Source organism: Aethina tumida, chromosome 1 (assembly GCF_024364675.1).
Source record: "Aethina tumida isolate Nest 87 chromosome 1, icAetTumi1.1, whole genome shotgun sequence".
Classification (NCBI taxonomy): Eukaryota; Metazoa; Arthropoda; class Insecta; order Coleoptera; family Nitidulidae; genus Aethina; species Aethina tumida.
The window spans coordinates 5,977,463-5,995,894 of NC_065435.1; the positions used below are offsets into that span (position 1 = coordinate 5,977,463).

At 32.2% G+C, this 18,432-nt stretch overlaps 1 protein-coding gene across 9 annotated transcripts in view; it reads right to left on the reverse strand.

Moving 5' to 3' along the window:
• Positions 1 to 2,957: 2,957 nt before the first annotated feature.
• LOC109594906 (ensconsin-like) overlaps positions 2,958 to 18,432 on the reverse strand; it is a 45,568-nt gene continuing 30,093 nt past the window's right edge. For 3 of the 9 annotated variants that reach the window (XM_049961965.1, XM_049961964.1, XM_049961962.1), the window contains 7 exons: positions 13,125 to 13,634; positions 7,086 to 7,532; positions 5,669 to 6,125; positions 5,112 to 5,616; positions 4,821 to 5,057; positions 4,473 to 4,582; positions 2,958 to 4,409 (listed from right to left, as the gene is read on the reverse strand). In XM_049961965.1, coding sequence (XP_049817922.1) covers positions 4,274 to 4,409; positions 4,473 to 4,582; positions 4,821 to 5,057; positions 5,112 to 5,616; positions 5,669 to 6,125; positions 7,086 to 7,532; positions 13,125 to 13,634 — 2,402 coding nt within the window. In that variant the 3' untranslated portion in view covers positions 2,958 to 4,273. Of the gene's footprint in view, positions 4,410 to 4,468; positions 4,583 to 4,820; positions 5,058 to 5,111; positions 5,617 to 5,668; positions 6,126 to 7,085; positions 7,533 to 13,124; positions 13,635 to 18,432 lie in introns of all 9 variants that reach the window. The other 6 variants (XR_007547091.1, XM_049961963.1, XM_020010173.2 and 3 more) reach the window with 6 other exon arrangements.

Below are 18,432 nucleotides of genomic sequence, written 5' to 3' on the forward strand. Positions count from 1 at the left end.
GTTTTATTAACCACGAATGAATAACCATGAATATTTATTTACTTTGCTTTGTGTTTGAAGTGAAATAAAATAATAATAATGAAAACGTTTGCAGCCCACGCGACTGTAGGAGTACATGATAGGTACAACCATTGCAGTCAACAGCAATAAAATACTTTTTCCGTGAAAAATTCTACTATTTTGTCACAGCGTTGAAGTGATAATGCCAATTAACCTTTGAGTTTTATCAACACATTGCCTACTACGGTGAAAAAGCGAGAACCAATTCAGCCGACAATTAATTAGTTAGTTAATTTTTAGCAGATTTATTTCGCTTCACAAAATACATCGACCAGCCAATTTTGCCGTATTTTGTTTGGAGGATAAAAATAGATTTTAAATAACGTTAACGAGTTCACAGATGGAATTATTAATAATTGATGAAGTTGATTTTTTATTTAGCATTCGATAAATATTTTCGAAATTGTTTTTATACAGTCGATCACAAAATTAACTGAACGCTAAGCAAAAGATATAAATACAGTTACTTTAATTTTGAAAGGGATTTTTATTAATTAAACTTGTGTTATTTAATTAAATTTAACACTATGTATAATATTCTTTTTGTTTTATAATTTCGGTCCATCTCCAAGGCATAGAGTCGACCATTCTCCGAATATACAAGTCTATGTTCCTTCAAGGTTCTTGAATTGCTGGGATGACTTCATTTAAATCTATAAAATGTTTATGTCGAAGTTGATTATAAACGTGATATTCAATGTTTCCTATAGGGTTGATAACTAGAGATTGTGACGTACAAGACAAAACATCGATGCTTTGGTCTTTTAACCAATCCATGTGTTTGGGATTGTTTTTATGTTGAAACACATTTATTAAGAGCACCATTTCTTCAATATATGGAGGCAAATAGTTGTTTAATATATCCCTACATAAATCAGTCTAAGGAGGTTACACCAGAAGAATCTAAGCACCCCCACCATAGAATAACAAAATTTTGTGTACTTTTATCCTTGTAAAATGTTAAACATAAGCAGAATAATAATTTTTTATAAATTAAATTTAGACTAAAAACTGTAGTCTAGCTAGTATTCTGTAGTCCAGCGAATATGATCCTGAGTAAGTCAAAATTGGACTTGACTGGAATTGGTTTTTCTTGTAGGTCAGGGGTCAAACGAATCCCCATCCACTAACCATCTTCTCACAGTCCTTGAATTAATTTCAGTAAGTACCATTTCCTTCAGGTTGGCTTTAATTTCTTTTGACGATACGATTAGATTGTTTTTTGACATTTACATTATCCTGTTATCGATTTTCTTTCAAGTTTTTGGAACAATTTTTTTCATTAGCCATCTCTTTTTGTTTTATTCAGTCTTGTGATGCTCAATTATAATTTTTCTTACAGTTTCAATAAATAAATTACAGCCAATTAAATAATTATAACAAACAAAAGACCACTAGTAAATAATTGATTTAAATTCACAGAGAGCAATGAAAAACCATAAAGTAAAAAATTTTTAAAAAATAAAATTATATTCACCAGTTGCATAGTTGACACAACTATAACAGAAACAACCAATAAACACTACAATCTAGTTCAAGTTATACAGCTCACATTTATAATATACACCCTAGATGATTGATTCTGTGTCAATAATTCAAAAATCAATAAGAATTTTTTAAAATTTCTTAACTTCCAAAACATTCTTCTGTGACTCCCTGGCGCCTCCTGTTACAAAAGTGTAGTACACAGCAGGGGCGCCTGTTGTTATCACAAATTTAAATTAATAGTGTCAGGTAATGTGAAAAGAGGGCGACAGTGCCTGGACACACCAAATACTTAAACGTATTTGTATCTCAAAGAACAACTATTTGTATCTCATCTAATAGGTCTATTTGTGGCACATGTCGCCTTAATCTGTGGTTTTTAAAAAACAAAGAACATTATTGTGTCTTTACAACTTATAACAGAGTAAAATAATTGTACACTGTATAATTTAGTTTATTATAGGCAACCAATGTAACAGAGGTGTGTAATAATTGCCTATATTCAATTTTAAAAATACCCTGATGTGTGAACCACCATAATTTATTTATAATTATGAAGAAAAATATACGGCTAAGGGTACATTTATGCAGCTAATAAGAGGTTTGATCAAAACAACTCTTAAAACATGTAAGATTTTAAATACAATAACTCAACCTCAGATCAATCAATATAGTTCAGATGTGATGTGTTTCAATTATTCATTAAATACTACATAATAGTACATCTCTTAAATAAAAACAATTTGCTTTCATTTATTTGTTTAATTAATAATAAATTAAATCCTCAAAATAAAACCATTGAACTGTTCCAAGTCTAATAGGGACAATCAATATTTATTCACTATGTAATTATCAAATTTATTAATATAGTAGTGAAGTTCAACAAAGTAAAAGTTAATTTAAAATCAATTAATCCATTTTTTGTAATGACTAAGACACCAAATATCATTACACAAAAAATGTTAATTATTGAACATTGTAAATCTTTAATTGAGTGCTGTCACTCGATTGTAAATTTTACTTAGTGTACCCGGTTCTAATTGATTAATTTCTTAACCTTGAGACTATAACTTATGTCAATGACCCAATACTATATATCATCGCATAATATTAAATTTACTTAATTATAAATTAGCAGTATATAATGGCCAAAAATATTTTCATTATATGCTAACATCAGAAATATTTTTAATATTGTTATTTTACTTACCTTTAGCATTTCTTAAGCCTATTATTACTGTCGCATGTCGTCGGGAAATCGGGGAATTTTCAAATTATTAAACATATTTGATCACACCAACTTCAACTTAAGTAAAACATCACATTTACTGCTTTTAGGCCAATCATATTATAAATATTTTATATTTAATACGTTTAATAATTTGAAAAATAACGAAATAAAAATCTTAATATAGAATCATAAATAAATTTTACATTTATTAAGCACTTTTAACAAGCGTTTTACTGTGTTTGAAAACCACATAAAGGGATTTAAATGGATATTCAATTTCATATAATTGCCATAAGTAGTAAATTTAATACACAATGGATATTATACCCTCTAATTGAGTTATAGGAAAGATTTTTTTTTCTTCATACTAATTAATTACTGTCGTATGTCATTGTTAACCATTTTTAAATCTAATCTATACAAAAACCTATAACACACTAACAGATTTCCATTAATGAAACAGTATTTGAAAATATATTATTTAGGCTAATAACAAAATGACCCTTTTCCGTGACATTATCAACAAAAAAACATGAATTTAATACTCTTAAAATGCAGTAAAATCGTTTTACGGCCTGGTATATATATTAGTTGGATGATAGTATAAAATTTCCAACAATTAGCAGTATATAATAACATTACACAACAAATTTAACATAAAATCAAGATGACTAGTATCGACCGAGCTGGAAGAAAAAAATTTTCTCATTTCCTCCCGATCAAAAACAAATACTCGAAATACTGAAATGTTGAAAATCACATTGTATATTGCTTTAGATCGGGACAAATCATAGTAGAACAGATTATTTTTCTCAGTCACATGTATAAATACACACATACCCCATTGTATTAATTCAATAATAATTAATAATTTAAAAAAATACAAAAATTCATAGTCTTTCAAATTGATTATCTATCTAAACTAATCTAAATATACTTAGGTTAGGTAAATTATTGCGTGTGTTCAATTTATGCCCTCCCCTAAACCACACCACCATCAACATTTCTATTTTCTATTCATATGTAATTTTTTATAACCGGTTTAAAATTAATGTTGGTGTGACTTTAGGGGCATTATTTAAAGTATTACACATAACAGAGTGCTTGTGTACTTTTTTTCATAATCGTGTGTCGGTATAAGTTTGCAAAAAAGCAAAAGCATCGTCGTGGGATTTCTACAAACTAGACTTGTATAAATTAATAAAATGGGATATATTAATAACATATGTATAACCAATAAGAAGTTGCCATTCTTCTTTTTTTTGCACCATCAGGATATATACACACATAGTGCAGACATTAATAATTTGATATTAACTTAACTAGAACCTAACTAACTACCTATGAGTGTATATAACTCATGCAATATAAAATAAATTAATTTCAAAAATTATTGGGATAAGGGCAATTCTATATTCATTTATTATAATATTTATATATATTACTACATCAGAGGCTTACATCAATGAATCTGAAAAATACGGATAATTGTTTCCTTCAACTATTGTTATTCATAATGACATTACCGTACTGTGGTGTGGCCTGCCATGAATTATTTGAATTTATCGAATCCGTGCTATTTATTGTGTCTATTGTTACATTATTCGCGTTCTTAACCGATTCATCTGGAATTCTGCAACAACAAAACCACGTTACACGTTAACACTTTTCGATAGTCACTTAGCGTTATACCTACATATTATCAACAATTTCCACGTCCTTGCCGTTCTTAGTGCCGTTCTCTTCCGCCGGCTTCGTTCCATTCAACTCGTTTTCAGACTTATTCTCATTTTTATCTTCGGAATTCTGAAAACAATTATGCATCAATTAACTTATATGGAGACTGGCATAACTTCGCGCATTTAAGCAATTTAGTATCGTTAAATTGCCATAACTGCTTTACAATGTATTTCTAGAATGCTGCTAATGAATAATTATCTTAATTAAATCCCAAGTAACACGGGCAATCAATATTAATAATAAAACTGTGAACAAGAAATGGTGATTAAATTGCTTGAGAAATGGGAAATGTAATTATACTCACTTGTGGCGAATTGGAATTCGTTTTTCCTCTGGTTCTAGACATGATGGCTTCCACACGCTTGCGTCGCATCTCGCGCTCCTTCTCTTCATTTTTCAGCCTCTCCGCCAGCTCCGCCTTCAGCCTCTCCTGTTCCTCCCTCGCCCGCTTCTCCGCCTCCTCCTTCAGCAACTTCAGCCTCTCCTCCTCTTCCCGCTTCAACCGCTCCTCTTCTTCTCTCTTTTGTGCTTCGAGAATAGCCTGGAAACAACACAAATCAGTGGTATAAAACCAAATAATGCACCCGAGACCAACCTCTTGCAATCTCTTTTCCTCCTGGGCCTTCTGCTCCTCGATCAGCGCCCGAATTTGCTCTTCCTCCTTCCGCTGTCGCTCCTGCTCCGCCTGTATCTCCGCCTCCACCCTGAGCCTCTCCAGCTCGGCCTGGCGCTCGGCTTCCTCGCGGGCCAGACGTCGCCGTTCGGCCAGCGCCGCCTTCGCCTCCTCCTCCGTCGTGATCCTCGACTTCGTCATCGAACTGGTCATCTCGTTGTTGGCGGTGGCGTCCACGTTGTTCGACGCCGGGCCGTTCTCATTGTTGGTCTCGTCGCGTGGTGGCGACTTCTCGTCGCGCGGTGGCGTTTTCTCCTTGGGCGCGGGCTCGGCGACCGCCGGCACCGGCGCCTCCTGCTGTTTCGCGGGCTCGGCGGGTTTGGGCTTCTCTTCGCTCGCCACTTGGATCAGCTCCGCTTCGGGCACCTCCTTTTCGGCGTCGCCCTTCTCCGGCTGGCTGTCGATTGTTTCGCTAACTACTTTGTTTCTGCGAAGGGAACAACGTTAATCCACGTCAAAACGCGGGGGCTGGTACTTACTCTTTGATTGTATCATTTGGTGCGGTGTTTTCTTTATTCTCCGGAGGATTTTCTATGATTTGAGGTTCGGTTTTGGCTTCTGAGGCAGTTGTGTCTGGCGGTTTTTGTGTTTTATTATCGTCCGGGTCCTTTTTAACTTTGTTATTAACTATTTGATTGGTGTTGTTGGTGGACGTCAGCGTCTTCTGTGTGTTGTCCACCGGTGATTTTGGCTTAGCCTTGGTGGCCGTGGTCTTGTTGTCACTCGGTTTACTTATGGACTTCCTCTGTCTGGGTATTGGAGGTTTGTTGTCCTTATCGTGATGGTAGTTCCTTGGCTCGTTAACAGACACTCCGGTCACAGCTATACTGACCGGTCGCTGTTTCCTGGTCACATTTGGTCGATGCCTAACGTTCACCGAACTAGCTATACTAGTTGTGCTCTGTTGGCTCATAGAACTACTCGGTCTTGATGATGCTAAACCCAGAAAAAGTTTATTAAAACACAAAAAACACTTAGATGAAGGTCTAACAAACATTCAAAATTTACTTCTCGTGGATGGTTGTTAGACGTGTTTCAAAGGTAAGGGATCATTTTCCAAATACATGATAACTAATTATATTGGGCTTTAGTAATCGCTGGGGTTATATGGTTACTGAATTTAGCAAAATGAATCCTTACATAGTTAGGTATGGAAATAAGGAAGATGGAACAATGAGCCACCACCATACAAGTGAATAAAAATAAAAAGTGACTTACTTGATACATAAACTAAGGTTAAAAGCTACACAAACTGTTAAAAAGTTGTTACAGATTAGTTATTGTTAGCCATTTGTATTATAGGTTCGATTAATAGGTTAACCAGAATAAATGGGCGTCTCTAGTTAATCATCCTTTTTGACTTAGCACGTGGTGCTTGAAAACTGGCAAGCCTCAAAAAATATCTGAAAACTAATATTGGACATTGGCATTGAATGAAATGAAATTGAGCAATATTCTTCTTATTTTAATAACTAATAACAACCTTAGGTAACATAAAATTTAGTCAGTTCTTATATAATTGGTGACCCCACTAACTACTATAATAGTATGTGATGTCCAAAAGCAAGCAGTGTACTTAAATGTGAATCCTACAAAGAATAGCTAGCTAGCATATTGCTCTTCATCAATTTCCAACAAAACCAATGAAGTTTCCAGACAATTTCCTTGAGCTAAGACCCACCAATTTGGTCACACAACAGCCAAATAAGAGAAATGCTCAACCAGAAACGGTTAAAGTTACTACCTGGACCTAAGACCAATCACCGACCTAAGACCACCGGGACTAGAAGCGTTAGAAGACTGGAAGTTACACACAGATGTTCGGTATGCTATTGAAATACTCGTGGAATTCGTACGAGGGGGGTAGGATAAAGAGTTTGTTGATATTAGACGTACCCTCGCTGCAGTTAGAGGATGCATACAATTTCTGCTGTCTTAATTGAGTGGCGCGCGTGCTCCTCGGCGGAGCCAGTCCATCAACGTTTAACTGATGCATACTTCTGCTATCTGTCTTATTTAGTGGCTTCCTACTTGGCGAGGTGGGACCTTTACTTACAGCTAGGTGGCTCATGCTACGTGTTACCGAGGATAGATGGGTCGAGGATAAAGGACGGGATGTGAACGATGACTCGGACAGGGCGGGCATATCGGGCCTTTTCCTCGGCTTGGACAGCTGATCTAAACGGGTCATCGAGTATGCCCTACCTGGCGATTGGTTTAGCGATTTGCGGGAAGACGTGAATGACGAGTCTCTAGAAGATAGTATTGTGGGCGTTAAGTCCGTACGCCTACGGCCCGTATATCCACTCGCACAGCCTGCGGGCGTCGTGGGGGTACTACCTGCTAACAAGAATTTCACTCCTAAGTACACCAGTTCTACCCTTTTGCACAAGTCAATTGATTTCGTTCTTTCGTCACAGTTATTTCTTCAAATTGATCGGAGGACGACGCATCCCACTTGAGGATGGTGGAGATGGAAACAATACTAACAGAAGACCTCATTCATTTGGCTGAAGAAGGTGACTTCCGAAGAAGCTTATCTTAACCATTTAACTCTACTGTTTAATTATTTGGTACTACCTGCACTTTAACTAGTAACCTAGTTTCCGTATTTATCTCCATTTTTTTAAGATGTGCATCCATCAAAATCAAGAAATAAAGACTGCAAATCAATATCCTTGTATTACCTCTACCACCAGACCAAAATCAATCTCAAATCGATTTCATTAACTGTTTTTATGGTAAATAGAAATTCGGGTACAAAACTAAAACTATAAAGATAAGAGCATTAGAAAATTCATAAATATTTAATATAGTGAACAACAGTTGTTCGTGCTAATGAAAACGATGCGATAAAATTGGAAAACTGTATTTATGAATTAAGAAATCCACTGAACCAAAAATAATTAGAATGTTCAATCGACCTTGTTTAAAAACTTTAATCTAACTGTAAAAACCAACGTCAATCGACGTTTTTATAGCCCTCAATATATATATTTTTTGAGGTAGATAAAAACATTTTAGTTATCATCTGGGTTAAAATCGATTGTAAAGCACTGTCCTTGAAGCTACATGTCGAAATCGACTTGAGATTAGATTTTTTAATCAAACAACAGTCTCGAATTGTCGTGTATTACAGAGAGCCAACAAAAGCGAAAAAACGATGGAATACCCACACGGAGGACAACATAATCAACTCGTCACCAAATTGGCATAATACATATACTTGTAGTACAGCAAAGTACTGATTTTTCTTAATTTTTAGTTTGCGGAGCTTTTATTTCCAAATTAACACACACTGGTGCAAAGTCTTAAGTCTAAAAGGTGCCTCAAAAACTCTTGTACAGTGCCTGGAGGCAACCGCAAAGGAACTGCCCTCAAGTTTTGGTGAGCACGTTCCTTAACGTTCGCCCCCCAATACCCATCACCATTGCACACACAATACAACAAGGAAGGACATAATTCATTTTTTGCTCAATAAACATGTGACGTTCTCACGTTGTCGGCTTCGGTGTAGATCGATAGTGCGGTGTGTTCGCGTGTAGTCCGAAATAATGTTTTCGAGAGGTGGGGCCACACTACGCCGGCATAAACAATGTTAACCATAACCAACGTTTAAATTTTTTTCTCTCCCCCCGTTCCCGTAATTAATTAAATCGAATGTGGGACGGACGCCGTGCACGCCTGATGTCTAATTAATTTGCTCTGGGCGCAGCCTGAAATTCGCAAACCGCTAAAAATAAGCATCCTTTAATGACACCACCATCGAATATTTTAATTAGTTAGAGGTGTGTAAAATTAATAAGTATGTTGGTTAAAAATTGCGGACGTGTTGGCTAAAACCTGGGAAATTATTTAGTGAGCACTGAAAGTTTTACATGTCGTGGGGCATAAAAATCTGTTTTAGTTCTTGCCTCGGAGGATTTTATTTCAGTTGGCTCCTTGAATTTAAGAAGAATTTAATACTTGATGGAATCTCTTTATATTTTGTCATTCTTAATATTAATGCGATTATCTTCCATTTCTTTACTTTGATATTGGTTTCTTATAGGATCAAAATGTCTGCATTTTTTAAGATAACTGCCCTTTTTTTCCAGATTTACCTTCATAAAATATTACTAAACTGAATTTATTCCAATGTTATCATTGAATCTAAAGTAAAATTAATAGTTATGAAAGTTATTCTGAAGAAATTCCATTCTGTCATACTTAGTACTGACATAATTTTCTTCCATTTTCCTTTCTTTGGTATTGACTTCTTCGGGGATGAAATTATCTTAAGAACTAGACTTCTTTAAATACAATTACTGAAGATCGATTAATAATTTTTTGAGTCTTCCATTTTGCCATAGTTAATACTACTTTCTTTTCTTTGGTATTGGGTTCTTCAAGAACGTAATTATCTGAGGAACTAGGCCTCTTTAAAGACAATTACTGAAGATTTATTAATAGTTTTTTGAATTTTTCACATTTAACTTCATAAAAGTTATAAAATAAAGGTGAGGGATTTAGTTCCAACGATGAATAATTCTCGAGTTTAAGAAGAAAGTAATAGTTAATGAACCCTTTCTGAAGAAATTCCATTTTGTCATACTTAATACTGACAAAAATGTCTCCAATTTTCTTTTCTTTGGTGTTGGGTTCTTGAAGGACATAATTATCTGAGGAACTAGACTTCTTTAAAGACAATTACTGAAGATTTAGTAACAGCTTTCTGAATTTTCTATTTTAACTTCATAAAAGTTATAAAATAAAGGTGAGGGATTTAGTTCCAATGATGAATAATCCTCGAGTTTAAGAAGAAAGTAATAGTTAATGAACCCATTCTGAAGAAATTCCATTTTGTCCTACTTAATACTGACAAAAATGTCTCCAATTTTCTTTTCTTTGGTACTGGGTTCTTCAAAGACATAATTATCTGAGGAACTAGACTTCTTTAGAGACAATTACTGAAGATTTAGCAACAGCTTTCTGAATTTTCTAATTTAACTTCATACAAGTTATAAAATAAAGGTGAGGGATTTAGTTCCAATGATGAATAATCCTCGAGTTTAAGAAGAAAGTAATAGTTAATGAACCCTTTCTGAAGAAATTCCATTTTGTCATACTTAATACTGACAAAAATGTCTCCAATTTTCTTTTCTTTGGTAGTGGGTTCTTCAAAGACATAATTATCTGAAGAACTAGACTTCTTTAAAGACAATTACTGAAGATTTAGTAACAGCTTTCTGAATTTGCTAATTTAACTTCATAAAAGTTATAAAATAAAGGTGAGGGATTTAGTTCCAATGATGAATAATCCTCGAGTTTAAGAAGAAAGTAATAGTTAATGAACCCTTTCTGAAGAAATTCCATTTTGTCATACTTAATACTGACAAAAATGTCTCCAATTTTTTTTTCTTTGGTACTGGGTTCTTCAAAGACATAATTATCTGAGGAACTAGACTTCTTTAAAGACAATTACTGAAGATTTAGTAACAGCTTTCTGAATTTTCTAATTTAACTTCATAAAAGTTATAAAATAAAGGTGAGGGATTTAGTTCCAACGATGAATAATTCTCGAGTTTAAGAAGAAAGTAATAGTTAATGAACCCTTTCTGAAGAAATTCCATTTTGTCATACTTAATACTGACAAAAATGTCTCCAATTTTCTTTTCTTTGGTGTTGGGTTCTTGAAGGACATAATTATCTGAGGAACTAGACTTCTTTAAAGACAATTACTGAAGATTTAGTAACAGCTTTCTGAATTTTCTAATTTAACTTCATAAAAGTTATAAAATAAAGGTGAGGGATTTAGTTCCAACGATGAATAATTCTCGAGTTTAAGAAGAAAGTAATAGTTAATGAACCCATTCTGAAGAAATTCCATTTTGTCATACTTAATACTGACAAAAATGTCTCCAATTTTCTTTTCTTTGGTATTGGGTTCTTGAAGGACATAATTATCTGAGGAACTAGACTTCTTTAAAGACAATTACTCAAGATTTAGTAACAGCTTTCTGAATTTTCTAATTTAACTTCATAAAAGTTATAAAATAAAGGTGAGGGATTTAGTTCCAATGATGAATAATCCTCGAGTTTAAGAAGAAAGTAATAGTTAATGAACCCATTCTGAAGAAATTCCATTTTGTCCTACTTAATACTGACAAAAATGTCTCCAATTTTCTTTTCTTTGGTACTGGGTTCTTCAAAGACATAATTATCTGAGGAACTAGACTTCTTTAGAGACAATTACTGAAGATTTAGCAACAGCTTTCTGAATTTTCTAATTTAACTTCATACAAGTTATAAAATAAAGGTGAGGGATTTAGTTCCAATGATGAATAATCCTCGAGTTTAAGAAGAAAGTAATAGTTAATGAACCCTTTCTGAAGAAATTCCATTTTGTCATACTTAATACTGACAAAAATGTCTCCAATTTTCTTTTCTTTGGTAGTGGGTTCTTCAAAGACATAATTATCTGAAGAACTAGACTTCTTTAAAGACAATTACTGAAGATTTAGTAACAGCTTTCTGAATTTGCTAATTTAACTTCATAAAAGTTATAAAATAAAGGTGAGGGATTTAGTTCCAATGATGAATAATCCTCGAGTTTAAGAAGAAAGTAATAGTTAATGAACCCTTTCTGAAGAAATTCCATTTTGTCATACTTAATACTGACAAAAATGTCTCCAATTTTTTTTTCTTTGGTACTGGGTTCTTCAAAGACATAATTATCTGAGGAACTAGACTTCTTTAAAGACAATTACTGAAGATTTAGTAACAGCTTTCTGAATTTTCTAATTTAACTTCATAAAAGTTATAAAATAAAGGTGAGGGATTTAGTTCCAACGATGAATAATTCTCGAGTTTAAGAAGAAAGTAATAGTTAATGAACCCTTTCTGAAGAAATTCCATTTTGTCATACTTAATACTGACAAAAATGTCTCCAATTTTCTTTTCTTTGGTGTTGGGTTCTTGAAGGACATAATTATCTGAGGAACTAGACTTCTTTAAAGACAATTACTGAAGATTTAGTAACAGCTTTCTGAATTTTCTAATTTAACTTCATAAAAGTTATAAAATAAAGGTGAGGGATTTAGTTCCAACGATGAATAATTCTCGAGTTTAAGAAGAAAGTAATAGTTAATGAACCCATTCTGAAGAAATTCCATTTTGTCATACTTAATACTGACAAAAATGTCTCCAATTTTCTTTTCTTTGGTAGTGGGTTCTTCAAAGACATAATTATCTGAGGAACTAGACTTCTTTAAAGACAATTACTGAAGATTTAGTAACAGCTTTCTGAATTTTCTATTTTAACTTCATAAAAGTTATAAAATAAAGGTGAGGGATTTAGTTCCAATGATGAATAATCCTCGAGTTTAAGAAGAAAGTAATAGTTAATGAACCCTTTCTGAAGAAATTCCATTTTGTCATACTTAATAATGATAAAAATGTCTTCAATTTTCTTTTCTCGGGTACTGGGTTCTTTAAAGACGTAATTATCTGAGCAACTAGGCTTCTTTAAAGTCATTTACTGAAAGATTTATTAAGAGCTTTTTGAATTTTTTCAGATTTAACTTCATAAATGTTATAAAAACAAAGGTGAAGGATTTATTTCCAATAATGATGCTTGACTTGAATGAAATAAACCAATTCTGAAGAAATCCCATACTTAATACTGAGAAAAATATCTTCTATTTTCTTTCCTTTGATGCTTATTTATTGTCAAACTTCTCTTCGGTTGTATATACCGGCGGGAGGAGTGCCAAAACCCCAAATAAATAAAAATATAACCTTACCAAATCTACGGTGCCAAAAAATTGAAAAACCACATCATACGGCACTGCACAAAAATCGCCACTATAATACCACGACACTCGACCGTGTGTGAAGAAAAAAATAAAATAACATAAAAACAATCTAATATAATAAAAAATGAATCTCAATTACTTTCACCAGAACGCTCCAATCCGCCAGCAGAAGTGGCACGTTTCTTGTTTCCAAAGTCGAGATCCCTCTCGGACTGCCTCCTGGTCAGTGATGAGGACGAGGTCAGCGGTATGTTTTGCGTCGAGGTCGCCCTCCTCTGTCCCCAAAACGACACGGACGGATCGATCGGGTCCAGCATCCTAGGCGTGGACGACCCGAACGCGAACACAATGTTGCTCTTCTCGTTCCTGCGTTTCGCCTCGATCCTCGCCTCCCTCTCCGTGTTCCTCCTCATTATCGACTGCAATCGATCCCGTTCGGCGTCGTCGATCGCCCGCTTCCTCTCCTCAACCTGGGCCCTACGCGCCTCCTCCTTCAATCTCATCTCCTCCGTTCTGCGTCTGCGCTCTTGTTCCTGTTGCTCCTTGTATCTTTGTGCTGCGAGTGCTTGTGCTTTGATTTCTTCCAGTTTCCTTTGTCGTTCCTCATTTTGTCGTTCCTTCAAGTTCCTTAATCTTAATTCCTTATCGACTGCAATGGACAAATAAAAACACCAATTAATTTCTATTATTGATAACTGACGTTATACAACAAATATTTTAGTATTATTAGTTAAATAGATTACTTTTTATCGAATTGATACAATTTATTATTGTTAACAAAGGCTGGGCTTTATCAATTTATATATAAATTTCATTGGAATCCGTATCAAATATAGCTTGGTTACTACCGTAAATCATGTTGGCTCCAACAATGGACACACTTCAAAAAATGACACACTTTTATGGTAAAACCACCTTAATGAACCACTGCAAAAATGCTTCTATGAACATCTGATCTGACTTGAATCTAGTAGAGGTGGATCCAATATCTGGTAAATGGAGAAGTGGGTCAATTAAATTTATAATTAAAAACAAACAAATTTATAATGAAGTTGACACGTTTCTGGTTGCAACAATACAAATACAGTTTTAAACATCTTTAATTTCCATCAGTTCCAACTTATTAACAACAAAAACGCCATGTTAAATTCGTTTCCTTGAAACAACGGTTAGTTTTAAATAAATGCTTGCTGCAACAACGTTTGCATAATTTCTAAGAATTTACACAACCCACTCAAATTAGTTTTAACATCCGTCATTGATGTTTTTCATTGTCGTTTTCCAAAATACGAATCTATTTTCGGTCCATTACAGAATCCACCACCGACAGTTGCACGATTCGAAAAATGACTTTTTACACGTTTGCAATTTCACGGCCCATAAATAAACCGAAGAGGAACACCATTAACAATAATAACGTGATTCCACGTCGGTTTTCTAATCCTTAAAATTAAATTCAACAGGCTAACCGTGACGAAGTGTGTACGTACAGGCAAAGTCACGACCGTCATCGTCCAAACATCCATGAATCACAATGAGACAGTCAATAAAACCAATTGGAACTAGTTCATTCATTTATTACGGATCAATAATACGAATTTAAATGCTCCAACGGTATTGAAACAATGGTGTGCTTAAACGTTTTATCCGTTCAAATATTTACGAGAAAAGGTCAACAAAGTTTGTCCTTAATTACTTAAATATTAACTAATCGATGTTTGCAGCTTTATATCTAGATCAGTTTTTAGTTCAGTGACTTTTTTTATAGTGTTTTTGATTCAACAACATGTGTAAATGCACACAGAAGTTGTGTCTGAAGGCTCAGCTCAGCTTCATTGTTTGACTATGTACTTGATACTGCTCAATATTCATTTTTATGAGATTATTCAAAATCTAAAATGTATATTAATATGAAACATGCTTTTTTAGCGTTTTGCGCCCCCACAAATTTAAATTTTATATATTATTTATTTAAATTATTTAATGAATTATTTATTTCTGTCAATATTTATCAATAACAGTACTTTTATGTTACCACTTATGTTGCCAAAACCAATAGCCAAAACTTTATTTTATGTATTGTTATTTCTGTTAGTAAATGTCAATAAGGCTTGAAAAGCCTTGAATCTTGAATTATTCTTTCGGATTAATGAGTAAAATCTAAAAAAATGAATAAATAAATAAAAATAAGTAAAATTTTGTTTTTTTAATTTTAAATACGCTTTTTTAACCATTTTTGTACTAACAAATTCAAATTTCAGGTATTATTCATGTAAATTAATTAATAAATTACTCATTTCTGTCAATAATTGTTAATTAAGATTGAAAAGTCCTGAGTAATCGTATTTATCATTCTGGATTAATGAGTAACATCCAAAAAAACGAATAAATAAATAAAAATAATTAAAAATTTTAAGAAAAACTTTGTTTTTAAATTTTATACATGCTTTTTTAACTATTTTTTTTTTTCTTACAAATTCAAATTTTAGGTATTATTCATGTAAAATAATTAATAAATTATTTATTTTTGTTAATAATTGTCAATTAGAACTGAAGTGTCTTGAGTAATCATAGTCTGGATTAATGAGTAAAACCCAAAAAGACGAATAAATAAATAGAAATATTAAGTAAAAATTTGTTTTTAAATTTTAAACATGCTTTTTTAACTATTTTTTTTTTCTTACAAATTCAAATTTTAGGTATTATTCATGTAAAATAATTAATAAATTATTTATTTTTGTTAATAATTGTCAATTAGAACTGAAGTGTCTTGAGTAATCATAGTCTGGATTAATGAGTAAAACCCAAAAAGACGAATAAATAAATAGAAATATTAAGTAAAAATTTGTTTTTAAATTTTAAACATGCTTTTTTAACTATTTTTTTTTACAAATTCAAATTCATGTGTTATTCATGTAAATTAGTTAATAAATTATTTATTTCTGTCAGAAATTGTCAATTAAGATTGAAAGGTCTTGAGTAAATCATATTTACTCTTCTGGACTAATGAGTAAAATCCAAAAAGACGAATAAATAAATAAAAATAATTAAACATTTTAAGTAAAACTTTGTTTTTAAATTTTAGACACACTTTTTTAACTATTTTTGTACTTACAAATTCAAATTTCAGATATTATTCATGTAAATTAATTAATAAATTATTTATTTTTGTCAATAACAGTCAATTAGAACTGAAATGTCTTGAGAGTAACCATAATTATTCTTCTGGATTAATGAGTAAAACCCAAAAAGCCAAATAATAATAATAAAAATAATGAAAAATAGTGAATAAAATGTTGTTTTTAAATTTTAAACATGCTTTTTTAACTATTTTTTTCCTACAAATTCAAATTTTATGTAAATTAATTAATAAATTATTTATTTCTGTTAGTAACTGTCAATTAAGATTGCAAAGTCTTGAGTAATCCTATTTACTCTTCTGGATTAAGGAGTAAAATCTGAAAAGACGAGTAAATAAATAGAAATAATAAAAAATATTAAGTAAAATTTGGTTTTTAAATTTGAAACAAGGTTTTTTAACTACTTATGTTCTTATAAATTCGAATTTTAGGTATAATTTATGTAAATTAATTAATGAATTACCTATTTCTGTCACTAGTTGTCAATTAGGATTGAAAAGTCTTGAGTAATCATATTTACTCTTCTGGATTAATGAGTAAAATCCATAAAGACAAATAAATAAAAATAATTAAAAATATTAAGTAAAACTTTGTTATTAAATTAGAAATACTCTTTTTTAACTACTTTTATCCTTACAAATTCAAATTTCAGGTATTAATCATGTAAATTAATTAATGAATTATTTAGTTCTATTAGTAATTGTCAATTAAAATTGAAAAGTCCTGAGTAATCATATTTACTTTTCTGTATTAATGAGTAAAATTCTGAAAACGAGTAAGTAAATAAAAATAATGAAAAATATGAAGGAAATGTCTGTTTTTAGATTTGGATTGATTAATGAGTAAAATTTAAAAAACGAATAAGTAAATAAAAATAATTTCTGGTTTATTCATTTAATTAATAAATTATTTATTGCTAGTAATTGTCAATAAGGTTGAGAGGTCTTAAGTAACCAAGTTTACTCTTCTGGATTATTGAGTAAAATGTACTCTTCTTAAATTTCATTTTTCCTTCACAAATTACAATTGTGTATACTATTCATGAATTTATTTAAAGAATTATTATGTCAGTGATTGTTTGATTAAATAGGTTTTGAGTAAACATATTTTAGTTTAGAACTCTTCTGTATTTAAACTCAAAACAATTAACTAAACAAAAAATAAATATAATAAAGGAACAAAGAATAACCTTCCATAAAAATTTAGCCAGTGCATCTTTAAAGTACCATCATTATTATGACATTGTAGCGAGAAAAATTGTTATTTGGAATTTGTGCCATTTTCCGACCTTGAAGTCGTCAGAGTAATTAACGTATTTATCTTATGCACAATAAAAATAACAAGTAAATAACATCATTACAAACATCTAAATATAAAAACAATTGTTGCCACAGTTATTAATTATATTTTAAATAACATTCCCCTGAATAAATGATCAAATAGCAAAACCGCTAAACATAATGACAGATTCGTATGTACAGAACGTGACAATTATTTATTAATAGCCAGTCGAAGTACGTCGAAGCCTCAGCACACAGTTATTACATTGTTTGAATGTTAAACTTAATTGTTTCTTTATTTAAACCTGATGATATAATTCGAATAATTATTTTTAATTTCTATTGGAAAGGAAATTCAGAAACTTTAATGCATGGCTAGCCAAACGTCAATTCACGAATTCCGAACGGGCAAAACAACGTACAAGAAATGCGCCAAGTGAAATTGTTCAGCGGTTTGATAACGTTCCCGTATCACGAGAAACACTGATTCATCGTCGAATTGTTTGAATAATGTTTAAGGTGGATGTGTGTGCGTTTCGTTCGTTTCCTCGGATAGATTAACTTGAAAACAATAAACCGTTTCCTGAACGTCTGGCTTAAGGCTAATTAAATCGATGCCTTTGGTATTTGGTTTTTTTTCTCTTTATCTTATTGTCACGCCAATGAGGAAAATATCATGTTTCGTTAAATACTGTGGCAATTTGAATCGATTGTGTGGAATTTTAAGTGTCTCGTTTTAATTTATGTTTACCAATACAGAAAAAGAATGTATTGAATAACACGGGAAGATAACCTTACACCGACCTTAGACTTGTTTTGTAACTCGACTGTGGCAATTAACTTCACTTTATCTAACGCAATTCCTTTTTCAGTCCGTTTCGGGCCGGACGATAACTTTCCAGGGATCAATTTTAAAGTCATCTCTATATTTAAAACGGCCAATGAATATTTATTACATCAAAATACTGAGTTGACACTTTGTAATATTGTTATTTATAGCCTTGTAGTTGGCATTATTTATTAGACG